Source organism: Phyllostomus hastatus, unplaced genomic scaffold (assembly GCF_019186645.2).
Source record: "Phyllostomus hastatus isolate PE091 unplaced genomic scaffold, TTU_PhHast_1.1 phas_contig_150, whole genome shotgun sequence".
Taxonomy (NCBI): Eukaryota; Metazoa; Chordata; class Mammalia; order Chiroptera; family Phyllostomidae; genus Phyllostomus; species Phyllostomus hastatus.
The window spans coordinates 31107077-31133613 of NW_025333611.1; the positions used below are offsets into that span (position 1 = coordinate 31107077).

A 26537-nucleotide genomic window follows, 5' to 3' on the forward strand; every position below is an offset into this window, starting at 1 on the left:
CCCCGCCCGGCAACCTCCCCCAACACACGGGGGGTAGGGTGGGGGGACCGAGCGGCAGCAACACACTCCAGCCTTCACACAGCAGCATTTCGCTGCGGGTCTCCGCCCCAGCTTCTGGGTGATGCTGACTGGCTTAATAATAACTCCCCTGGAGTGCAGAATAAACAGAAATAGCTTCACGAACTGCCATAGGCCAGTGCAGCAGTCTATGAAATCGAGAGGCGCTGATGCTCCCGGTCTCCCAAGTTTCCATTAGACAGAAGCCAAATGGCCCCTCGGTGGCAGAGAAGGCACCCCTGCCTCCCTCTCCCGGTCTCTCCGCAGACGGCTGGAGCGGGAGGCACAGGGGTCACTCAGCGACCGCGTGATGGGGAAGAGGTCGCTCCGGGGCCCCTGCCTGTGACCTCTGCCTGTCAAAGCCAACCTCTGAGCCCCTTTATAATCTTTTCCAAGATGTAAATGTGCAGGCACACAAAGCGCCCTTCATGGAAGGTCGCTCTGGCTTGTGTAAAAAGCTGTGTAAACTCCGTCTCTGCATTTACTCAGTCCGGCCTTGTTTCATTTCCTGCCCAGGGACATTCAGGGAACATGACCGCCCTCTTGGGGCTCTGAACATCTTTCGGAAAAGAAACAGTGCCTTCCCCACTTCGGAACCAAGCAACTCCCCCAGAAAAGAGCAAGATACCCGCTCTGACTTGACCAAATGCAAGGCGGTTTAATCCCATGCTCTTTGCCAAGTTTCCCTTTAAAAGAAGCAACTTAAGACCAGTGGACAAGCACAGGTGACAGAATCGGAGGCTCCCCTGCACCACGGCCTGGCTGTGTGACCTCGAGAGTGCCTCCACTTCTCAGGGCCCCAGCTTCCTCCGTGGCCTCCGTGGGAACAAGCCGGGGACAGCAGTGCCCCTCTCAGGCAGCTGCGAGGGGAGCGGTCATGGCAAACCACCTGCCTGAGTGGGTCTGCCCAGGTTCAAGTCCCAGCTCTACCATTCACAGGCTGCAAGACCTGGCCTGTGTTATGTCAGCAAAATTCAATGTGATGCTGGAGCAGCAGCTGCAAGGGAGAAACGGGCCACACCAGTCACTCCAGGTTCAGAGAGTCCCCCCGTCCCCAAACCCCAGCATGAGATACAGGGCAGGCCTCCCGCACCCCACCCTCTGCAGAGGACTCCTGAGGACCGCTGAGGCTCCAGACCCACTCCCTCCTGAGCGCTCACAGCATGTTTCCCAAGCAGGGCCTGACACCGCGCACCCGAACCCCATTTCACAGTCCCAGATTCCACTTCAGACCTCCCTGCTGAGCTGCCCCGCTTCCTGCCACTGCCTAGCGCCTCACCTGACCTCATGGGTGGAGTGCAGCGACAGTGGGGACAGCAGGGCCATGTGACTCCCTAGGCAGACACATGGGAGGTCCCCAGGAGGGAATTCCAGGCCAGACCCTCCCCCCACACAAGCCCCACAGTCAAGCCCTACTGGAACACAGGGGGTTAGGGGCAGCAGGGGCCTCACCTGGACACATCCCCTCCACCCACCCCCCATGCAGACCCTCCCATGGCTGACAGTGTTGGTCAGGAGGCCTGTTCTGGTTTCATGTCATGTCTCCTGGATTCCGTTGGCTGTGACGGGATCTAAAGGTTGGACCTAAAATAGGTCCAACCTTAAGAGAAGGGGACACAGGCCAGTCATCCAGGTGGCCCACTTCCAGGGCTGCTGTATCACCGCTCCATGGTGGCTGTCGTGGGCTACCAGGGATAAGCCTCGCCCACCTCGGAGCCAGCTTTCCCATCTGGGGAAGGAGGGGCTGGCCTGAGCAGCAGCCAGGCCTCGGGGCTCGAGGTCCGATGCCAGTGGAGCACCCTGGGCAGTCACTGGACCAAGGTGGGCAGAGCAGCCTTGCTGTGTCCTGCCAGGTCCTGCCGTTTCCCTACCCCATTCCCCACCTGCACACACAACACACAGCCCCTCCCAGTCCAGGGAGGTACCCGGGAGCCTGTCCACCAGACTATGAGGAAACCACCGGAGACGGCCTCTGGAGCTTGAGGGTACTTCACTCCGCCAACAGTCAGACACCCAGCAGGGTCAGGACACAGAACCACGACGCCAGTGCCAACGAAGAGCTCTCGGAGGTGTCTGTTCTGGGCCGAGCTGGGATTTGTGGGCATGAGCTGTGGCCAAAACTGGCCCTGCAGAGCTCGGCTGTTCACATCACGGTCACCGGGTGACCAAGGACAAGGTGGAGGGAGGGAGAGGGGAGTGACTGACTCATCTGTCCACCGCCTCCTCCAGCCAGGGCTCCCGAGCTCTCCCGTGCACGGCACCCCTGGATGGGGAAGGAAGACAGTTGTGAACTTGGCTGACCCTGCAGGCAGCAGGGCTGGGACAGGGTGGGGGTGAGGGTGGTGCCCAGGGTGCCACATGGAGGTGGCACACTTGCTCCCCACTGCACTTGCAGGACCTGGAAGGCAAGCACCTCCTTCTGTGTCATGCCCTCGGCTTCTCACCTGCCTCCCCTGAGTCCAGCCCTGCCAGACAGGGGCAGTCCAGGGCGGCCATATTTCTAGGGAAGTGCGGGCGCTGCCGTGGCCAGGGCACTGGTTCCTAATCTACCATTCTAGTTTGCCGGGACTGGAAGGTTTCTCAGAGGAAGTGAGGAGTTTGGACTCCTAGGAAAAGAGACCGCCCTTCTTTCTTCCTCTCTCAGTCCTGCTAACTGCTCCCCTCTGTGCTGCCCACCAAGCCCTTGCCAGGGCTGCTGAGGCAGGTGGGGCACTGCCAGCCTCCCTGTTCCTCTTACCCCTGTGCCAGAACTGGTCAGGCCAGGGGTCTGAGTGAGTGAGCTCATGATGGGGGAGGAGAGCACATGTACCCTCAAGCCACAGCTAGAGAGCCGTGGGGGCCCGCCAACCAGTCCCAGCTTGCCTGCGAGTGCCCCGGGGCTTCCCTCCAGGCCACACGCCCTCCTGAGACCCAGCAGCCAGTGGGGCTCCGGGCAGACCAGGCTTGGCCGGGACGCGAATGTCTCGAAGAACGAAAGCAGGTGCCCATGCCTGGCTGAACCTTGTCTCCGAGTCGGTTGGCTGCCCACAACTGTCTCTGGCGTCTCTGCTAAGTCTGTCCGCATTTCTGTCCGTCAGTCTGTGACCCTGAGTTTTTCCTTCCTCCTTCCCTCTGTGGGTCCCTCTGTCTGTGAGTGCTGTGAAGTTGGGCTGGGCGGTCACAGCCCTGTCCTCGCTCGCGCTCATTGGTTCCCAGCCGCTCCCAGGGGACAGCCCCTGCCAGTTCCACCCCCCACCCCCCAACCAGGGTTTGCTCCAAGCCGCTTCTGCGCTCAGTCTCCTGCTCAAGACGGCAGCTCAGCGCCCGCGGGAGCGGGCGGGCTTGCCACACACCGGGCGTCTGGGCAGGAGCGCTAGTCTGCAGCACCGCTCCGAGACGCGGTGGCGCCAAAGACGCGGACTCCTTGCCTTCACCACGGTGCCCTGGGCATCCCGAGGGTGCCGAGCAGCGACCGGAGCTGCGGTCCTGCTCACCAGGCACCTCTCGCCGCTGCTGCAGCCCACAGGAGCCCCGGAATGCGGAGCTCATCGGAGCTGGAGGTCTGAGTCCAGAGGGAGGCTGTAAAACCTCGAGACCGGGAGATTCGGTACTGCGGGTGGAGACGGAGAGACCCTGGGAAAGCCCGAGGGACGAGGGCACGGAGCCGTCCAGCTGGGGTGAGCCCCTGCCCTTAGTCCGCCGGGAGGCGAGCTCAGCAGGGGCGCCACGGCCCCGGCTCTGCGGCCCCAACGGCCCCAAAGGCACCGACTGCTGGTCAGTAGCGCGCAGCAGGGCAGGAAGGCGCGCCATGGAGGCGCCCGGTCCGCGCGAGGCGCAGTGAGCGGGTCACCCGGGGTCCCTTAAGCCATGTACGGCGACGTTTTCAACGCCACTGGTGGCCCCGAGGCGGCGGTAGGCGGCGCGCTGGCCTTGGCAGCTACGGTCAAGGCGGAGGGCGCTCTGCCGCTGGAGCTGGCCACCGCGCACGGTATGCGGGACGGAGCGGCCGCAAAGCCCGACCTGCCTACCTACCTGCTGCTCTTCTTCCTGCTGCTGCTCTCCGTGGCGCTCGTCATCCTCTTCATCGGCTGCCAGCTGCGCCACTCGGCCTTCGCTGCGCCGCCCCACGACCGCTCGCTGCGCGACACCCGCGCGCCCTGGAAGACGCGGCCGGTGTAACCTCCCAGAAAGCCAGGGCCGGCGGGCGTGGTGTCCCGGTTTCACCACGAACAGTAGGTGTGAGCCGGACGGGGAGGGCCTGACCTCAGAGGATTGCCAGCCCTTGGGCACCCTGCGCCCTGACCCAAAGGCCCTCCCCGACTTTGAGTGGCACCTGGGCGTAAAAGGAGTCAGAAGCGTCAGGGCTGCCCAGGGTCCCACTCCCAGTAGCCGCGGGGTACCAAGGTTCTAATCCCCTGTCACAGTCTTTCTTCCCCGGGACAGCGGGTCCAGCTGGACCTTCCTGAAAACAGAGCGCCGCGGAGACATAGGAGCCTTCCTCGCTGCCTGCTGATTTCCTCACTTTGTGCACGGAACAGGCCGGCACGGCGAGCGCGCGACTAGCCGGGATCTGCCTGTCAGACTCGTTGGCCCTGTGGCTGTATTCCCGCGGCTACCCCGCCTCCCCCACTCTTTGGCACCGAGGACCCCCTAGGACCCGAGCCTGAACTTAGCCACTTTCTGTAGAATGATAGCGCTAGGGGACAGCTTGCCCCAAGGGAAGTGAGGGGACGCGGAGTTTCACTGGGCCCCACCCCGGTCCAAGGACCCAGTTTTCTCTGCAGGCACAGGCGGAGGGGAGGCCTGTGTGGAGGCACGGGGGCCCACCGGCAGCACCCTATGGTGGGCATCCACGTCCCACATCTCCAGGAGCCGCATTTCAGCAATAAAACCTCACCGAATTAGACCCAGTGCTGACGTCGCTCTGCTCATTGGTTGCGCCACTTTGGAAAGTGGGATGAGGGCTTGGCATCGGAGCTGCCTGAGGGCCAGCCCAGTCCGCCTCCTGCCTCTCTGTGGCCCAGGGCAGTTTTCATGACACTCCCTCTTCTCCAGCTCTTCCCGCCGGTCAGACCGGTGCTTGCTCTGGAAAGTGTTTTTAGAGTCCATCTCAAAGAGGACTTGCTGCCTCCTCTGCTGAAAAAAATTCCCTGAATCGGGGTTCCATGGAGACCTTCCCTTCTCTTCCCTGCCCTTTCCCTCACTCTCAGCCTCCCTGGGCCTGAACCTTCCAAGAGCCATTTCTGGGCCAGAACCAGCTGGTGAAGGGTGGGCCCTCGGGTCAGAGGATGGGGGCAGCTGCTCCCCACTTCTCCCACACTAGGCAGGAGGTCAGCGCAGGAGAACACAGCCCAAAGCGACAGATGAGTAAACCTCGCCAGGAGGAGACTGCCTTAAAGAATGCGAGCGGGGAAAGAAATGCTTGCAATAACCCTGACCATTTTCAAAGTGAACCTAATTCTGGGGACACTTCTTTATAGACGTTTCAGATAGTTTCAGGAGTTACCGGGCTCAGGGGGGCACTAGAGTGAAAAGAATGTTTGGCTATAAAAATGACTTGGGAGATTACTGAATCCAGTGTTCTGAACCATTTGGGGGTCACTGGGGTGCTGAGAATCTGAAGAATGCTAGGGGCACCTGCCTCTGGCAGAATGCGCGGGCACACGATTCTGCAGACCTTTGGTGAGGGGCTGTCTGGCACGGTACCAGTCTAAGGACCCAGGCCGAGGCTGGGGAAAACGCGTGCTCGGGCTGGAGTCTCAGCCACGGCTCCTCACCACCACTTCCAGCCGGTGCCCAAGACCCTCCGGGCTCCTGTCCCAACAAACAGCAGAGAGGGGCAGAAGCATTTCCCCTGGGCTTAATTATCCATGTGCTGGAGAGCTGGCACCAGCCGAGCCGTAATGGTGCTCATTCTGTGATGACCTGACAGGACATGTTAGTTTTGTCTTTGGAAAGGTAGCCAGACCTCTCCAGCCTATAGTAAGGATTACCCTGCTAATGTGTGTGACCCTCGATTGCAGAGGCACTGAATGGAACAAATGTGAGGAGGCAGGAGGACCCTGGCTGGGAGAATGAGGTTGCACAGTGCTGATGTGGGGGGCGGTGAGGGGTAGGGGCAGAGTATTCCTCTTCCACGTCTCCCCATGGCCAGGCCTGCAGGCAGTGTGCAGAGTGCTCAGAAGCGCACGCTCTGGAGTCTCACTGTCTGACTTGGAACCCCAGCTTCGCTGCTCTTGGGCAGTATGACCCCCTACAAATTACTGAATCTGCCTTAACCTGTTTCCTCATCTGTGAAAGGAATATTATATCACCTAGTTCTACAACATAGTATTAAACAACACAGCCAATGTAACATGCTAGTACCCCACATGCTAAAGAGAGAAGCTGGTCCCCACATAGGATGTGGCCTCCCTGCCCACTGTGCCCACAAACAAATGCAAGGGGAAGAGAGGAGTGGGCGACAGGCTCAGAGGTCCCCTGGTGTTCCTGGGCCAGAACCTGTTAGTCAGAGTGACCCAGCAGGTGCCAGGGCCCCATAACACTGCGCTGGCCTCGAGCACGGAGGCCACAGCTCAAACATGCGGAGACAGAGACAGCCTGGAGAGCACTCCTCTGATGTCTCTGCAGGGTTGCTGTGGCCTCAGCCACCGAAACCAAAGGCTTGACCACTTCAGGCGAAGAGATGTTTCTGGAAGAAACTCCTAGGTAACTGGGCCTGCAGAATCGGAATCTAGAAACCAAGGGGGTCAGTGAGAGGAACTAGTCATCTGAGGTTCCACTTTCTGTCAGCACTGAGTGACCCTGAATAACCTCACTCCCTTTTCTGGGCCAGTCTTGGACTAGTGGGCGGAAGGGGGCCCTCTCTCATGTTGGGCCGAGCCCCAGATTCTCCCCTGGCAAGCAGGGATGTGGCTGCACTTGCGTCTGCCCCCTCCTGCTGAGTGGACCGCAACAGGCTAATCAGACACTAGATGGGTGTCAGGGAGGTGGGTCTCTACACACCTCCTCCTGCTGTCCCGTGATGCCTTGGAACCACCTTTGGAGAGCTGGGCATGGAGAGCTCACCTTTGGAGAGGGGGGAAGGCTGAAAACAGGAGAGGGCCCACGACATTGGGTCTGGGCTGTGATGCCCCTGGGAGCAGGGCAGAAGGGTGAGAGTCTATTTCTGATGGGCGGGGAGGGTCGGTGTGGAAGCGAGGGAAGGTGGTTGCAGATGCCAGGAAGCAGAGGAGGCAGCGTATTGTAGTGACCAAGAGCCTCAGTCCTGCAGTGAGGTAACCTGACCTTGGCCATCACTCTATGCCTCGATCATGTGGCTGCATGTGTGAGAGCCCCAGTCTCCTCATGTGTAAAATGGAGATAACAGAATACGCTTCATGGGATTTTCGGCATTGCATGAGGCGTTGCAGGTAGTGTTTAGCTCACGTTGGACAAGTGGCTAGTGCTCTGAATGTGAGCTACCATTCGTACTACCAGGGCGACCACTCCAGAAGTGTCCTCAGGGACACACACAGCAACTGCTGTCCCCACTGCAAGTGACTTGCAGACCTTTACAAAAGCCACACACTGTCACAGAACAGCCAGAAGGGCTGCTGCTTTGCGGCGGGTGTGCATGGAACAGAGTAGGCCAGCTGCCGTCCTGGGGCCTTTCTCACCACACTTTCCCTGAAACTAGCTTATCCCCTCACGTGGCTTCCAGAGCTTTTCGAAGGACTCTCCACACCTTGTCCAAGCCCATCCGACACCTCCATTTGGGCATCTCACAGGGAACCCCTGACTCAACACCTCTGGAACTCACCTTTCCTGGTAAATTAGGTCTCCCTCCCGTCTTCTCCATCTCAGCACACTGCATCCAGTCGTCCAAATAAACAACACATGGTGGTCATCCTTGACCCTAAACTCTCCCTCACCCTTCCCACATGCAATCCATCACCCCCAGACACCACTCTTCTCCACCCACGCCCTTCCATCTCCACCAGCACCACCCGGATTCAAAGCCCAGCGTCTACTTTGCCTGTCCCGGTATCTGCCTCCAGCCCTCATTTACATTCCAACGGCTCCTCCTTGCTCTCAGGAATTAAAACCAAGCCCTAATCTCGGCCTGCAAGCCGCAGCCTCCCCTGACCCCCAGCAACCTCTCCAGCCTCACACTCCCCTTGTAGTCGCAGCGGCCTCCCTCCCTCAGGTGTCTGTGCCTCAGCCATCAGTCTTCCGCCCTCCATCTGGCTAACGCCTTCTTACCCTTCCGTCTGACTTGGGTATCTCTTCCTCAAACAGGACTTGCCCCAGTTCTCAGATCAGTAGTCACTCAGAGCCCCCAACCAGCTCCCTTATTCTGGCTATTAAATAACTCTATCAAGTATAGCCTAATGTCCCCCGCCACCCACACTAACACCTAAGCTGCACAAGGGCAGGGGCAGCAACCATCTCATTCACCACTGCTTTCCCAATGTCTAGTGTCACATTAAACACAAAACAGGCAACATAGAAGCATGTGCTGAATGGAATCCAGTGGAAAGACAGAGCTAGAGGTCAAGGTGAATGTGCCGGTGGGTTCTTCCTCTGCACACTGCACCTGTTTTCTGCCTGAAGCGCAACTTGCATCAGATGAAACACAGAGCTGAGCCCCTGACTGACCGGTCCTCCAGGTGGCCAGTTTCCTGCAGGCGGGAACCCGCAGTTGTCAGCAACCGACACGTCTTGTCCCCATCTACGTGACACCTCAGTTATTGTCTTATCTCCCGCAGAGACGGAAAGAACACACAATTTAAAAGTTTGTCCCTTTAGCTGTTTCTGCTTGAATTACCCCTTTTCCTGCAGGGATGCTGGGATCTTAATAGTGTCTGCCATTCACATGCCTTTGGAATTGCCTTGGCGAAGAATCAGCCAGGTCGCTGCTTCACACGCAGACTTCCTTGCCCCTTCCTGGACTGAGATCAAAGGCTTCCTCCTCAGCCAGCCCTTCCCCGGCTTTTGATCTGAAACTTCAACTGCCTCCCCCCACACCCCGATACTTAAATCTTCCTTTCCTGTTTTTTCTCCTTAGAACACACCACTGCCCTAAACCGTATTTCACGTGGCTTGTTTTATGCCTCTATAACCAGAACGAAGCTCCTTGAGGGACAGAATTTTCGTTTTTTTCAGTGTATCCTCCACCCGACATCTAACAGGCTTCCACGTATTAACTGCACAAGTGAGCAAACAGCCCGAAACTGCTCAGGACCAGAGAAAGCAGACGTCTGGGGAAACGGCAGCAGAGCCTATCTCTGGTCTCCTTGACCCTCTGGTCCTGCTTCCTCTCCACACGCCAACCCTGACTGGGTGCTCCTGACTAGACAGGGACCAAAAACACTCAATGGTGTCATGGCTTCACTTTCCCCGAGGCCAGGAGGTGACTCTCTGCTGCGGCTCTGCTGCCCAGCATGCAGTTTGACTTGTAGAAACACTCAGTGAATGTTTGGTGAGATTATAAAGCAGCGAGTATCAGGTTACAGTCTGAACTGTTAAAACAAAGAACACTCCTCATCTCCAAGTTTCTTGCTCACGTAATCTTCCAAGAGTAACATGGCTCCGTCATCCTCCCCTCTGGCTTCCACATCTCCTTCAAGGTGGCTGCTCTAGTACCTGCCATCACATCTGTATTCCAGCCATTGGTAAGAGAAAAGGAGCAAGAACATCATCCTTCTGTGCACTAGGCCAAAACAGCATGTAGCACTCCTGTTCAAATCCTCGTGGTCAGAACTTAGTCACATGACCATACTAAGCTGAGAGAGAGGCTGGACATGTGGTAGGCAGCTGCACGGCGGGGTTCTATAATCAAGAAAGGGGAGAATGGGTGTCAGTAGATTTCCAGCAGCTCATTAGTCAGGATAAAGGGAAAGCACCGTTCTTTCAGACGGCCACCTTCGCAGCCTCACTACGGAGAAGCACCCTGTACCTGCAGTCGTCTTCCCCTTCCCCGCTGTCATGACCGGGTCTACACAAATCCAGGTCACGGAAGTTTATGTAAAGACAGGCAACCGAGGATGTTTATTATTTTTTTAAGTTTTATTTTTTAAAGTGTATTTTATTGATTATGCTATTACAGTTGTCCCATTTTTTTTTCTTCCCTTTATTCCACTCCACTCTTCACTCCCCTCTCCCACCAGCATCCACCCCTCCTTAGTTCATGTCCAAGGGTCATACATGCAAGTTCTTCGGCTTCTCCATTTCCTATACTATTCATAACCCCCCGTCTAGTTTGCACCTACCATTTATGCTTCTTAATCCCTGTATCTCCCTATTTCCCCCTCCCCCTCTGCTGATAACCCTCCATGTGATCTCCATTTCTGTGACTCTGTTCCTGTTCTAGTTGTTTGCTTAGTTTGCTGTTTTTTGGTCCAGTTGTTGATAGTTGTGAGCTTGTTGTTATTCTACTGTTCATAGTGTTTTCTCTTATTTTCCTTAGAAAAGCCCTTTTAACATTTCATATAATAAGGGCTTGGTAATGATGAACTACTTTAACATGACCTTATCTGGGAAGCACTTTATCTGCCCTTCCATTCTAAATAAGTTTTCAATTTCTTGCTCTTCCTCTTCTCCTTCTGGCACCCCATATGATTCGGATATTGGAATGTTTAAAAGTTGTTCCAGAGGTTCCTCAGCCTCTCCTCATTTCTTTGAACTCATTTCTTCATTCTGTTCTGGTTGGATGTTTATTTCTTCCTTTTGTTCCAAATCATTAGATCTGAGTACGGGTTTCATTCCCTTCACTGTTGGTTCCCTGTTTATTTTCCTTTATTTCACTTTGTGTAGCTTTCATTTCTTCCTTCATTTTGTGATCATACTCAACCATTTCTGTGAGCATCCTGATTACTAGTGTTTTGAACTCTGCATCTGATAGGTTGGCTATCTCATCACTTAGTTCTTTTTCTGGAGCTTTGATCTGTTCTCTCATTTGGACCATATTTGTCTTGGCACACCTACTATATAGTGAGAGGCAAAGCCTTAGGTATTCGCCAGGGTGGAGCAACCCACTTCACTGCCTTCTGGTGCTGTATGTGGGGGAGGAGTTCGAGAGGGAACAATGCCACTTGGTCGGCTCTTGCCTCACTTTCCATCACTTCTCTCACTCCCCACAAGCAGACTCTGCCCTTTTAGGTGCTGTTTCCGAGGTGGGTGGGCTTGCGTACATTCTAGGACCCCATGGGTCTCCCCAGTAGACTCTGCTGTGAGGCTGGGAATTTCTCCTGCCACAACCCCCAAAGGCTTTTACAGCCAGAGGTTTTGAGGCTTAAGGTTCCTGAGCTGGAATCCCGGGTTGCATGGTTTGTCCCACTCCCCAGCTGACCCTCCCCACTTACCTGAACACGAATGTGGGACGGCCTGGTCTGCCAGCCACTGCCTCACTGCGCATCCTCTCCACCCTGGCTTCCCACCTCCGCCCCTCCTACCAGGCTGAATGAATGTTTCTCCTTTAACTCCTTGGTTGAAAGACCTCCATACAGGTCAGTTTTCTGGCAATTCTGGTTGTGTTTTGTTTTTAAATTTGTTGTTATCTTTCTTTTGCTTGTGGGAGGAAGTGAAGTGTTATCTACCTCTGCCTCCATCTTGGCCAGAACCAAGATGTTATTATTAATTGATCTTAACTAATGGTGGGATAGCCCAAACCCCCGTGCTTTTCAGCAGAACTCGTCTTCTAGGCTGAAGCACAAACACAGATCACTATGTTGCACCTCAAAGGCACTGCGTGTGGGGCCCTGCCCCCGAACGCCTGTCCTTCACTCCCAGCAGTCGGGGAGGACAGCGCGGGACCTAGACCAGGGCGCTGAAATCAGACACCAAGCTCTTTAACACTGCCATCCCTGTAAACGAGATAATAAAAAGTACACTTTTTTAGTTATTTTCTTTTGTCAAATACATCACAGAAACTGTGTCCTTTTTCTGGCAAAATGCTAGTCACTTATTTTGTTCGGGTCTCTAAGCAATGATTCCAGGAACCTGGTAACTTTGGGGCAAAGGTCCAAAAGTTCAACGAGAAAGTGATATGAATGTTCTAATTTGAATTTTGCCCTGTCTTCTCTTGTGAGGAGTGTAACAGAGATCTAATGGTTAAAGTGCTGAGCTCGAATCCATTCAACAAAGAATTCTCATTCCTCCAACAAATACTGGAGTGCTTACAAAGTATCAAGAGCTGCTCTAGCACCAGGAACACATGTCTGGTCTCATAAAGCTCAAATTCCCCTGAGACAGGACAGTCTATATATAAAGAGTAAAGAAACACAATACATATAAGGTTAGACGACACTAAATGTTTTAAAGAATGAAAAACATTTTTTTCTTTCTCCTTAATGTCCAAGGTTTCTCCTCCTCTCTTTTTGAAAGCCCTCCTAGACTGATCCCAATTGGCTTTTGTTGGTCACTTCAATAATCTCATTAAAAGATCTGGATTGATAGGCTTGATGTTATACATTTTAGAAAGATCTGCCATTCAACCAAATAGAGAGCAAAGAGAGGACGATGCTTTTGGGGGTATATATTGTAGAAGTTAAGAAACACTTTAGAACCAAACAAATTTCTCTGAGAACCCTTTCAAAAGAGGAGCTATACCTCCACATATCATCAGCTACACCTTTGTCAAAGAAAGGGAAGGGTCCGTGTAGAATGGTTCCCAGAACAGGCGAGAAGGGTACACACATACAAGTGCGGAGGTTAGCTAGTTTGTAGTCTTCTGTACTGAAAGTGTCTGTGTGTACCTCAGGCGAGAGTATTTAGAATGAAGTAACAGATGAGGTTTTTATTGGGTGGGGGAAGAGGTAGAGAGTAAGACAAAGCATAAGGAAGCGTTCGAAGCCATCCTCAAACTCCAGAAAACTGCCTAGGAAATGCCTCTCAGGACCTACACACACCCACCCGACAGAGTACAGACGGTAAGAGTGCTGACCACTGGCCTGAGTCCCTCTCCCACTCCCCACCCAACACTTTAAGGTGGAGACAGCCAAGCAGGCTGCCACCACCTCTCCTTTGTATTTTCCCTAGAGCACAGGTGGCAAACATAAGGCCCGTGCCACCTTGTTTATCTGGCCCAGCACCTTGTTTCTGCCCAGCGGCATGGCCAACCTCCTTGCCCCTAGTTAAGGAGTAGTTACATCTATACAGTCCTAAAGTTACATCCACCTCAAAGTTATCTTTGAAGGTAACCTCAAGGCTGATGTGGCCCCCAGTGAAAATGAGTTTGACACCCCTGCCCTATAGCTTCATTCCCTTCTTTAACGTACAACCACAAAAAGTGATTTAGATCAAAAGAACACCGGATTTTCCCCCCACAAAAGTCAGTTTATTAAAGATAGGCTTACACATTCAGCAACAACCATGAAAACACAGTACAATGTTAAATAGGGGGAATTTAAAAATCCTTCCTTCTTTGAACCATATGTACTCCAGAGGTCTGAAGAAGTACTTCTGTAAGCTTGCCCTGGCCTGCTGACGCCGCTGTCTATACGGCGTGAGCTGCACCAAAACTGCTGTCATGGAAGCGCTTCGCCCATCCAGCCTCGTGTGTAAAACTGGAGCAGAGGTCACAGCTGATCCCCTCCTCACCCAGTGATTTGGCTACAGCAATTTGAAAATTACTTTAAGTCTGAGAGAAACCCAACACCTCCCACTGTTCACTAAAACCTGTTGCCAGGAGAAATGTTTTTAATATGCTTCTAAAACAGCAAGTGAAGTTGGTACTAAGCACCTCACTAAATAAATGCCTTATTCTTGAAATAAAAGGGCATAGGAAGGAATGGACCTGAAGAAATGGATTCCTTTGATGAAGTTTTTCTCTAAGAAGAAGAATAAGAGCTTTTATATTTATTATTTTGATTTAAAATATTTGGTTTGGGTTCTCCTACTTTTGGGGGATGGGGGGCATGGATCTTCACCATCCCTTCCTAAGTAGGGTGAGTCTGCATCTCTAGTATACACTACATAGACGTGGTAAAAATGTGCACTTGGGGGGGATGGTAAAGCTAATTCAAAAATTTTAAAGGAAAAAATAAAAACGAAGCTAATTCACAACGTGAATAATCAAGGGTTGATCCTCTAAAGTCAAGCAGCATCAGAAATTCCCCTGAATCAAAGAAGTAAAATAATAATAAGAGTAAGAGTTCTAATATGCCAGGCACTGATCTTAATACTTTTCTGTATTGCTTGATTTAATCTTCCCCAAATCCTGCAAAGTAGGCAAACATTTACCTTACACATCAGGAAACTGAGGCACAGAGCGGTGAAGCACACAGCTAAGGGCACAGAGCTCAGAAAGCCATGAAGCCCAGGATTCAAATGCAGACAGGCAGCCTCCAGGGCCAGCTCTGCTGAGAGCTGTTCTGTCTCCCAACCACAGTCAAGGCCTCTCACTTACAGATGGATCTAGAGAAGGGAAATTAGTGGGGAAACTAAAAAAAAAAAAAAAAACAGACTCTAGATCCCAATCATTTTTCAAAACAAAACAAAGCTAGCAAAGAAAAACACATCAACTCTCTTACAAACAGAAGGGGAAAATATTGATCATTCTGAACAAACCTCATGCTGAGTGGAAAGGCGCGATGCTTCCGTTTGCTGTCGCCAGTGCACAAACACGGGCACCGCAGCCGGTCGGAGCGCCGGTCCCTTCTCCTTCTGTAACTACCCTCAGTGAGGCAAGTCAAGTCAAAACAAAGCAAAAAAGGAAAAAAGAAAAAAGAAACCTACACACACATTAAGCAGGTTTTGAGGTTTATTAAAATGAAGTATTAGCAAACAATATGCAAAAACGAAGTTCTTAAGAGTTATGGCTTCGAAAAGCACAATATAGTAAAACCTAATACATTTTTATAAGTATCAAAAAGATAACAGAATGGAAGCATGTTGCTAGAATTTTACTTTCTACAACATAAACAGAAGCAGAACAAGTACAAATAAGAAGCAGGCCTACAGTGCAGCCGTTGGTTTGGTCTTTATCATCTGCACATGACATCTCTCCTCCAACAGGACACGGGTAGGTACACATAAACCAGTTTTCATTACAATCTCATCCAATTTTAAAATAAGTGGTTTTCAAAATGCAACTTCACAAGGTCAAGAAGAAAACCACTTGCCCAACTATTATCTTTGAGAGTCCCTGCAGTTTGTGAATGAATGAAAGCCACATCACCTGTGACTGAAAAGCTGCCTCTCAAAGATTTCTTCTTTCATAAAGAACGTGAGCTGCTGGGCCTCAATGGAATCTGGTTACCACTAACACCAGCCAGTATTAAGAAGGCACTACCTAATAATGGGGGAAAAAAATCCACCTGTACACAAACTTCTGAACTTTTAAAAACAGTATCTTCAAATAAAACCTTACAGGGCAATAGTATGATGATTTTAAGAACTTGAAGAACAGAATGATTTAGACAAGTGCCATGCACACCTTCTCCATTCTGCCATGAACAACAGAAAAATCCTTCCCTGACGGGGTCTTCTCAACAAAACGACCCATCACTGGTGTTACAGTCATTGCAATCAGCAAGTATGATAAGCTCTTACCTTTAAAAAATTTAGTATATAAAATCCCTCTCGTGGGTTTTTGTGAACCATCCAATTTTCAGGTAACACTTCAATTGTAACATAGTTGTATCTTAGAAAATAAGTTTCTATTATGAATAATCCAATAGAACAAAGGCTTGATAAATACTGTTACCTCTTGTCATCAGGACATGCTGAACCTCAACTGCAATCTAGTGAATTCCAAAGAACTGTCCAAGTTTCTGTGCAGCAGGTAAGATTGTTTATGTAGAAGTAATGCCTTAACACTCACTTTCCAGAAAACCTCCCCCAAATCCTACCTGCATCAAGGAGGAAAATGCTGCCGTTCTGGGGAAAAACAGGCATCAAACCTGAGATTACCCCCCAAAAGCTACCCTAGTTCGTATCTGAGGAGACCACCCACAAACCAGTGCTTAGGAAAAGTCGCTCCCTTAAAAATCACCAAACACTTCTACACCACCGGACTCTCTACTGCTTTGAAAGACCCGTGCTTATCTGGCTGACAAGCACAAGGAGGAAACCCATTCTATTCTCACCCAGCAGGTGAATGAGGCTTTGACTAAGAAGACAAAGACGGGCTCTGACTCTCAGTTTAACAGGTACGAACTGTGCCATCGATAATTATTGAAAGATTCTTCCTTCTTCAGGGAACGCAGAAGGTATTAATATATTTTAGGTGGGAAAGTGATAATGATTCAAAGTAATATTAAGCACACAACTAGAAAAAGTATGAAGAAGTGGATCTAAACTGGTATAGGAGATGCTCTACAACAGAAGCACAGCACTCACACAGGTTCTACTCAACTGTTCAGGGCCTCTCTGCTACTGAGAGGATTTGATTCCTTCTATAAGCTTTCTCCTTCAGCAGAACACTCTTACAGGGGAACCATTTCCCACAGGTACCCTCAGATACAGAGGGTTTTATACAATGTGAGCCCCAGTTCTTGTCTTGACAAAATTCATTTCAGATCTGAATACCAGTCATTTTACACCTGAAAAGGATGCCTTACACTCAGATGTGCGGAAAGCACTCGGCCACGCCCTCTTTCTGCGCTGCTGGGTGTAGCGCAGTGAACCACCCAGTGATCCCACGGTGGGTTTCACCGGGGAGACCAGCCAACTCTGTTATCATAGGCTTCTTACACAACAATGATGAAATGGGAAAGATTATTCACATTCTGATGTATACATTTGACATTTTGGTTGGTGTCTTCCTTAAATTTTCTCTAAAGAAGAAATGTTGGCCTCAGCAGACCAATAGCATATCTACTAGTTTTCATTTCACAACTTAAGTCAGGCAATACCAACCACACCATAATACCTATTATGTAGCAACGTGAGTCAAAGGCACCTCTTACATTGTATTCTCCCCCCAATTAACATATTTTGTTGCATTAATTCACTACTGAGATTAATTTTGATTCTATTCTTCCTTTTGCAGCTACCAAACTGGTGGTAGCTTTAGTATTCCCACACCATCCTTTCAACAGGCATATGTTAATATGTTGTACATGCTGTAAAATGTGATCATTTCAATGGTATCGATGTTTAATAAACATTCTAGAGAGTAAATAAAAACCTGAAACTGTAATTTGCTGAAGTGGTTTCTTTCAGAGGCATTTCCTTTTCATTGGTCAGAATTTTACTTAGTTTTTAAAAACCCTCCTGGCAATTTTGACGCCCTACCCATGGCTATCGGACATCCTCGGGAATCAGAGGAGCAGCCAGATAAAGCCTCCATTTAAAACCCAGGGGTGTGGAATTGAGAACTTCTGGGAAATGCAATAGGCTTACACCTCTCCGTGAAATTCTGAACAGTCAGAGGCATAAGTGCTGTCACTCACAAGACACAGCACCCTAGGAAAAACGAAGAAAAGGCCGATCACATAAAGCCCTCCGAATTCCAAAAGCTATGAAATGAATAAAAACAATTTTGAATGAACTCAACTGACAGTATCAATGAAACACTAGTTTCCCTCTCTTCAAACCCACTGAAGTTGACTACATACACCTGCTATTCAGCCTGGGTGGTTTTGTGCTACAAACTGTTCCGAAGTCGTGCCATGAGTCAGGTAAGTTAAAAAAAAAAAGGAAGCAGAAACTGTTCTGCCACTGAGCAAACATACTCTTCCGCATGGCCGACACAGCTCTGGAAGACTGAGGAAGTGTGGCGTGTGAAACTGTGGCTAAGGCTCAGATGACTGCCATAAAGAACTGTCACCAGGCAAAGGACAGTGAGCGGAGGCCCACGTGGCAGGCACTTCATCTTAAAGAATAAAATCACCTCCTGGCTGCACTTTGTAAAAGCAATAAATAATGTCACAGAGAGAGAAAAAAAGAAACACATTCTCCTTTCCTCAAAAAATGTACTTACTTCCTCATAAAAGCAGAAAGGGCAAGGCAGAAAGTCAAACCAAACCAACATTTTACACACAAGACTGCCATGGCCCTCAATACTTATGAAAGGCACCGGAAAGTAAGCTTCTTCTGATAGGTAAGTTAGGTCACTTTTCTCAAAATAATGCCTTTGTTCTCATGCTGTAACTAAGAGTTTAACTGACAGCTCCCTGGAAGAAGGGGTTAAGAGTCTTTGACCCAAAGCCTTTAAGCACGATTGATGAAATGGCCATTTTAGAGTTTCCAAGTCTTTCCTTTCTGAGGATAGTGTTCTGGGTGACTCGCACTCACATAGGAACTTAAAAAAAAAGAAAGAAAGGGAAAAGAATAAAGAGCACTCAAGAGCATGCAAGGTAACTGTCAGAACAGTCTGTATTCTTTGATACATGAATATTTTGAAACCAGCTCTGTTGGCGACCACTCCCAATTCCTTTAAGTATGAGACCAGGAGCCTCGTCCTCGAGGCCGGATGGGAAAGGCTCCTCCTATGGCTTACAGTACACAGGTCCCTGCATGGGTAGACTGATGCAGTAAGAGCAATGAATTCAGTACATGATTTTCCAACATTAATAACGTCCATAAAACTGGAATTAAAAAGGCACCTTAAGTTGGAGCTAAAGATTAACAGTATTATAATCTAGGCTGAAAATACAACAAAAGCTAGAAAAAGCGTAAATTCCTACAACTGTCACCTATAAATTGCAGTGTTTGTCCATATAAAAGGGGAACCAGGGAAGTAAGGATGAGCATCTAAGTACAAATCACTTAAGTGTGTTTCACAGAAGGTTACACTAAAAACTGTCGCCCATCAAAGTGCAAATAAAAGGTTAATGCATGTCAAAATTAGAGTTCTCGCAACGCGAGCCGAGAGCCGCAAACACAGCTGAACACGGCCATGCACGCGCTGCCATTAGCTATAAAGTAGTGCTTCAGACAGGTTCTGAGTAAATGACACATACCGGAGATCTGTTGCTGGCAATCATTTTTTAAAAAGGAAAATGTTATACAAAAGATATATTGAGTGAAGTCACAATACACGGATGAACATTTAGCTGTACTAAATGTAAATTTTACGATGTCATCTAGAAAACTATCACTTTGCTTTTACCGAACACTACTTGTTAGAGCAGTGCATAGTGTTCCTCACACAGAAGATTTTTTATAGTTTCTTTAAGTCCCCACCATATGCTTCTACAGAACAATGAACTAGGCTTTTTAGAAGCTGGTAGGACAAAGAAACTGGAAAATGTACAACTGCTTGAGTATCAAGAGTCGAAGGGAAGACTTTTCACTGCATACCCTCTTACACTACCATCATTTTTCATCATGTGTTGTTCTACATTTTTTAAAAAAGTTGAACAAATTAAAAAAAATTGTTGGGACAATAAGGCAAATGCATGTTCCAGTTTAAGATTAATGCCAAACCTCGGAACTGGGGCACAAGAATTTCTCTGCATCTTTCACAACACTTTTTGAGAGTTAATCACATGAACACTAATACAAACAAATGTAGATTCGTCACAAAATACAAATGTATTGGTCACAATTATATAAAAAAAATAAGATGTTTTCCATGTAAGCTCACAGTATCTGCATTGAAAGTTTCCCTAAAATTAAAACAAGTCCACTAGTGATACCATTGAAAAGAATACTTTCCGCACTATGAAACAGAAGAGATGGGATTCAGAGGGGAGCCCATCTGAGTGAGGACCTTATCCAGCCACTGAAGAGGCCCGTGAAGGTGAATCTCAATCCAGCACGGGGTGCTGGTAACGTCCTGCCGGTGGTACTCTGCTCCCCAGCCCTGGGAAATGAACAGACATCACAGTGAGCACCTCTTTAAAAGTGTCAACCAGCTGAAACCAACTTTCACACATTGACAAAAAGATACGTTACAGCAGACATATGCAGAATGTACTTAAACAGAGATCACAAAACCAACCTTAGCATTCGCCATGGAGTTAAAAGTAACACAATAGCTGCATCATTGAAAGATGATTTTTTAATAACGTAAAATTCCCTTAATAGAAACTGTTGGAGCAAGATGTTTCAGATTTTTCTTTTTAAATTTTATAAAGTTAGTAAGTTCTAAATCTCATAATTTAAAAATTAATATTTCTGCAGTGAAATACATTCTTACTTAATTGGATAAATAAAACCTATAAATAGCATCATGGTAAGTTCATACCAGATTTTTTTGCCAACTTCTTTTTGTTTCCAGGTTTTTGGTATCTTTTTTTAAATAAAAGATTAGGCACTGCATATCTGATCAATGCATGTAAGTGCAATTTAAGTGGCAATCACATATCAATTATCCTTTAAAACAGGAGATTACAGGGTTGAATTGAGCTAGAACACTTTATCCTAAAACTCCAGAAAAAAAGTCAAAGCTTTTTTCATTCTTATTTGCCTGGAGTTATCAACTCTCTGTTTTACTGCTTCCAGTAGTCCTGGGCCAGAAAAATTAGGCTGGGGAGCTGGAAGGGGAGGGGGGAGCGGGGGAGGGGAGGGAGAAAAGATTAAATACACAAAAGTCATGTTTCTACAGGAGACTACCGAGACAAACCGATGTTGGTGATCAGTCTACGCTACGCCAGGCAGCACGGAGGCACTGGGCTGCGGGACTGGACGCCAAAGGAGACACCGAGCAGAGCATCTGACAGCTGCTCTTCCTGGGCTAAATCCCTAAGGGCCCAGTGGGTCCAGTCCAGGTTGCTTAAATGTATCACTAAAATTCCTTCCACATTTTGCTCATGAACCATCATCTTTGGAACACCAATAAAATCTGGCCAACAGTAAATGATAATTCTGAAAAGTTCTTTAAACTTTGCAAACAATTTCAGTGTCCTAAAGGACCCTTCAAGCCACTCTAACAACGGAGTCCGATGGTGAGTAATACCGCTGAAGCTAAGGGACTAGAGGGGGTTTAACAGTGAACACTCTCTAGCAATTTAGTCTTCGCCTTAAATTCTCTGTAAGCCCAGCCCCTGTTCAGCATCAACACCAGTGTTGTACCTTTAATAATGTCTGCTTTACAAAATAAAACCTCAGACCTACCATGCAGTTAAAGTTACAGAGTCAAGAATTTCATTTAAAAACCTATTAAATCAGGTTAAAAGTAATCACCACCTTTCATTTAATAATGGCTTTATAAAATTATATCCTACAGGCATATAATATACACATTTATGGTGACTCAAATTAAGCTACAGGTCTCAACCTACTGACCTTAACAAAACTCATTCGGATGGTACACATTTTGGTGAGCTCGTACACTGCCTCAAACCCATGGTTGACAGACTGAGCCAGGAGCTGCGCAAATTCTTGATTGTTGAAAATTTTGAGGCTGCAGCTGCTGGGAATCTTACAGACAGTGGTAGGATGAAAGCCGTGATGGAAGTTGCAGTTCCTGCTCTGCACGAATATGCTGCTGTCACTGAGACACTCCGCATACACCTCGCCGCCAACGTAGTACAGGTGAACCCCTGAGAAAGACAGGCATCACCGGAGTCAACAACGCATCACAATAAAGCCACAGGGGCTGCATGAGGTACAACCGAGAACAGCCATGAACCTACAGCCAATGCCCCACAGGCCTTCAACAGAAGGTACCACTAGGTGGCCTTACGCTGCCAAAGACAATAAAGGATTAATGTCCACCTAAATCCAAAACTGTCCTCAAGTAACCAGGACTTAAGACTCAAGTTGGTAGCTTATTAGGCTACAAGTTCTTGGGGTTTTCCCCTTTTTCAACAACCATCATTTATCACCTCTATGAGAGAAACAATGGCAAAAAAGCAACTGCCTTATGATGAGCCCTCTCAAAGGAATGCTTGGTTACCAACCAACCACATAGTCATTTGGCACCAAGTTTTGTGCTTCTTTTGCGAATGGAGGGAAGAGCAACATTAAAAACATCCTAAGGAACATGTGTAAAGTTAGGTCACAAAAGGAGCCTTTAAATGGCAGGTTTACTTTCCTTTCCTTTAAAAAAAGTGTTTTTGGTATTTAAAATATACATATATATAAATATGAATATAGTTAAATAGTAAAAATTCAAATTACATATCTGAAGCTGAGTTGCTCCTGACTTTCTACTACTGCAAAGAGTGCTAAAAGACTGTCCTCGTCCACACACACCTCTGCGCACGTGTGAGTCACAGACATGTATGCGGCTGTGACATTAACATCTTTTTTGTTTCTGAGCAAATAAAAATGGCCCATGGAAGAAAGGGTCCTAACACTACACACACTGATTCTACAAGTCAAGAATTCACCAAGGAAATTCCTTCTGAAATATTCTACTGGAGTAAGAAAATCAATGCATAGAAGTGAGGCACTCCACTCAAAGTGGATTTCCTACCTGTAAACCTTCAACATCATGGAAATTCCTACATATCATCTTACCCCAAAACACTCCATAAATATCATAACTATAAAATGCTAATCCTTCCAACAGCATTCAAATATTCCACAAGTATTTGTTGTGTATTTACTATGAATCAGGCAGTTGTAGCTGCTGAAGATGTTCTAAATACAGCAAATTTCTGTAAAGTTCATATTCCAATCAGAAAGATACTAAAACAATACATATAGGTAATTTGCTTTCAGGTCCTAAGTACCATGAAAAATAAGGAAGCAGGTAAGGGAAAGAGAGCTGAGTATGTCTTTACTTCACACTGGAGCTTGAGGGCAGAGACTACACCCCAGGCTTTGTACGCTCCAGCACCTCACACAGTGGATGGTCCACGGCAAGCACAGCAAAGACAGAATTCAAGTGAAGGTAGAGAAATGACAAAATTACCTTTTCCAATATGTCGCCTAGTGTTTTCAATTGTCGAATTACGGTTAACATTTGACAACAACCCCAAGCAGAATCTACTCTTGTTATTTGAAGGGTCTGTGAATCCATCTACTAACACACTGGTAGAAGACGCATGGAAAGCTTCCCCAACACGATTGTTTAATTCATAGTAAACAATTGAACACCAGTGTTTGGGCTCTTCGTAGGCAACAGGCTGAACATCTGTGAACAAACCAAACAGAAAAAAAGTTTAAAACATAATTATCAGAAACTCCAGATTCTCTATGTGTTTCCCTTGAACCCAACTATATGAAAAAGAAAATATGCAGATATTTCACTTAGTCTCATTGTCCTTCCTAGCTGTGAGTCTGTATCCGAAATACATACTCCAAAATGCTGTGAATCTGATGATTTTTAAAAGTATACAAGTACAAAGATAGGCAACATCACATTCTAAATTGTTTTTCCAGCAGAATCTAATCCAGGTTTAATGTTTGAGATGACAAACCTGTTTCAGCATCCTAAAAGACTTAACTATACCAAGTACCTATAAAATTATACTAAACAAAACTATGAACTAAAAACTCAGTGAGATTCTCGGCAACAGACCCTCCAGAATAGAGGGGAACTTTTTCAACTTGATACAAGAACATTTACAAAAAAGCCTATAGCTAATATCACTTAATAGTGAAAAACTAGATTCCCTGCTAAGACACCAGTAGTAACAAGGTAAGAATGTTCTTACTACTCCATTTCAACACTGTACTGAAGTTCTAGCTAATGCACTAAGGCCAAAAAAAAAAAAAGGAAGTAAAAAGTACACAGATTGGAAAAGAAGAAATAAAACTGTCTTTTTTTCCCCCCACAAATGACATGACTGTCTACATAGAAAATCTGAAAAAAACTGACAAAAACAAACAAACAAACCCTCCTGGAATTAACAAGCAATTATAGCAAGGTTAATATACAAAAGTCAAATCACTTTCCTATATACCAGCAATGAACAAGTGAAATTTGACATTGAAAACTCATTACCATTTACACTGGCATTCAAAAATGAAATACTTAGGGAAAAATCAAACAAAAATAGATAAAAGATCTTTGAGAAAGCTATAATACTCTAATGAAAGAAATCAAAGAACGATAAATAGCTATTCCATATTCTTGAAGCTTCAATATTATTGAAGATGTCAGTTCTTCTCAACATGATCTATTGATTCAATGCAATCCCAACCAAAACCCCAGCAAATCATTTTGTGAATATCAAGAAAGTGATCCTCAAGTTTATACGGAGAGGCAAAAGACCCAGAATTGCAAACACAATCCTGAATAACACAATCAGAAAACTGACACTACCCAATTTTAAGACTACTATAAAGCTACAGCAATTGAGACTGAGTGGTACTGACAAAAGAATAAACAAACCGATCAAAAAACAGAAGAGAAAATCCAGAAACAAACCTACATAAATATAATTAACTGATCTCTGATGAAAGAGTGTTACAGGGTGCAGCCAAGAGGGGGGACCCCAAATAGGCATTTGAAATGGGGTCCAGAACTCAAGGTGTCCAGGAGATTTTAAGGTGTCTCCACCCCTTCCCCCACAGGTGTGAGTTGGGGGAAGGGGCACACAGAGCAAGAACATGCAGGGCAGCTTTGCACCTAATCCATGGCATGGTCATTTAACATACCTATAGCCTTTGGCTGGTCACATATGCTAAATAGCTATGGCCATGCTCTAGGCCAGGGGGATGGAAAGGGACCTCTCCCCAAGATGTGACTGGGGGGGCAGGTCCCCCGAGTTACAGCGCCTGCATGGGAGCTCGGAGAAGATTGGCTCCATTACATGGGGTCACACCTGCCCAGACCCACGATGGCAACCAGAAAAGCTGGAGAAGACAGCAGATTGAGGGCAAGTGTGGCCGAGTGTAGGAGGAGTCGGAAATGGGGCTGCAGAGGAAGATTGGCGCGGGGATTTAAATCCAGACACGGCAGCCATTGAGAGAGAACCACGTGGCCTTGACAGAGTGGAGACTCCCGCAGCCCCGAGAGAGAGAACCATGCGGTTTTGGCTGAGTGGGGACTCCTGTGGCCCTGGGAGAGAGGACCACGGTGCCTTTGCCAGAGTGGGGACCACCCCCCGCAGCTTTAGAAGGGGGAACCACCACCTAGTTTTAGCAGAGATCCTGGCGACTCAGCTGAGGGTGCCGGGAACCCAGGGAGGTCTCCCAGTCGAGATGGAGTACTAACTGGGAAGAACCAGAGGACTGCCTGAGCCATGGACTTCTATTTCCTTTCCTGAGGTACGGTACTCTGGACTGGGCAAAGGGGGAAGGAAGGAAGGACTGTGTCTGTTTATGGGTGTTTTAAGGGACTTTAGGATTTTTGATAAAGACATTAGGTCAATACTTGAGGTTTGTATAGCATTAAATAAACATTTCCTTTCTTTATCACGAATCTCTGGCATTGAGAGACGTCTTTCCTCGGGCGGCGGACATAACGGACCTGGGGGCTTCTTTCAATAATAGTATATCGTCCCAGGCACCCCCCCCCTTATTTGTTCTGTAACAAGAGCAAGGGCAATAATGGAGAAAAGATAGTCTTTTAATCAAATAATTTAAGAACTGACATTTACATGCAAAAAAAGTACTCAAGGCACAGACCTTACACCCATCACCAAAATTACCTCAAAATTGTTCACAGACCTAAATGTAAAAAGCGAACTGTAAGACTTCTAGAAGATAGCATAGGAGAAAATCTAGATGACCTTGAACAAGGTGATGAATTTTTAGATAACACCAAGACATGATCTATGACAGAAATAATCAGTAAGCTGGACTTCATTGAAGCTAAAAACCTCTGCTATGCAAAAGACACTGTCAAGGGAATAAAACAAGTCACGGACTGGGAGAAAATATTTGCAAAAGACCTATCTGATAAAGAACTGTTATTCAAAATATACAAAGAACTCTTAAAACTCAACAATAAAATGATCACCCCAATTAAAAAATAGGTCAAAGACACAAATAGACACCTCACCAAAGAAGTTATATACATGGCAAATAAACATATCAAAAGATGCTCCAGGACTTCCGCTCAAGATGGCAGCACAGGTAAACACAGCTCACCAAGCACAACCACATCAAAATGACAACTAAAATATACAACCACCATCACTCAGAACCGTCAGAAATTGAGTTCAATGGAAGTCTCACAACTACGGAACTAAAGAAACCACATCCATCCAGACTGGTAGTAGGGGCCCAAACACAGAATAGGCTGGTCCCACATCCATGTGTGGTGGATAAAAATTTGGGAGGGGTATCTCAGGATCGAGGAGTCCCAGGCCCACATCAGGCCCCCCAGAGCAGGGTCCCCGTGCCAGGAAGATAAGCCCCCGTAACTCCTGGCTGCAAAAACCAGTGGAGATTAAGTGGGTAGAAGAAACTTCTAGAGTCTCAAGCAGTTCCCCTTACGGAATGCACACACGGGACTTAATCAGACTCAGTCCCTCTGAGCTCCAGGACCAGGAGAGCAGCTTGAAAGGCACCAGAAGCATACAGGGAGAAAGTGAAGTGTCTGACATCAAAGTGAGAACTCAGGGACAGTTTTCTCTCAGACAAAAAGGCAGGTCATTGTCCCTTTTCTGAACCCTCCCCCTACAAAGCCAGGAGCCTGGTGTCATATCCAAGAGTCAATCACCTGACTAACATTGTTTGCGTCCCCCCAGATCCCATGAGACTCCATTTCACCCAACTTACAGGCC

At 47.8% G+C, this 26537-nt stretch overlaps 2 protein-coding genes across 3 annotated transcripts in view; one reads left to right on the forward strand and one right to left on the reverse strand.

Moving 5' to 3' along the window:
• Positions 1-3901: 3901 nt before the first annotated feature.
• On the forward strand, positions 3902-4658 carry SMIM32 (small integral membrane protein 32). The gene has a single exon (XM_045826355.1). The coding sequence runs from the start codon at positions 3904-3906 to the stop codon at positions 4213-4215; it is 312 nt and encodes a 103-aa protein (XP_045682311.1). The 5' UTR covers positions 3902-3903; the 3' UTR covers positions 4216-4658.
• A 10103-nt stretch (positions 4659-14761) lies between these two features.
• Positions 14762-26537, reverse strand: part of SMAD5 (SMAD family member 5) — a 57635-nt gene continuing 45859 nt past the window's right edge. For both annotated transcript variants that reach the window (XM_045820628.1, XM_045820619.1), the window contains exons 6-8: positions 22772-22993; positions 21196-21452; positions 14762-19771 (exon numbers count right to left, since the gene is read on the reverse strand). In XM_045820628.1, coding sequence (XP_045676584.1) covers positions 19628-19771; positions 21196-21452; positions 22772-22993 — 623 coding nt within the window. In that variant the 3' untranslated portion in view covers positions 14762-19627. The remainder of the gene's footprint in view (positions 19772-21195; positions 21453-22771; positions 22994-26537) is intronic.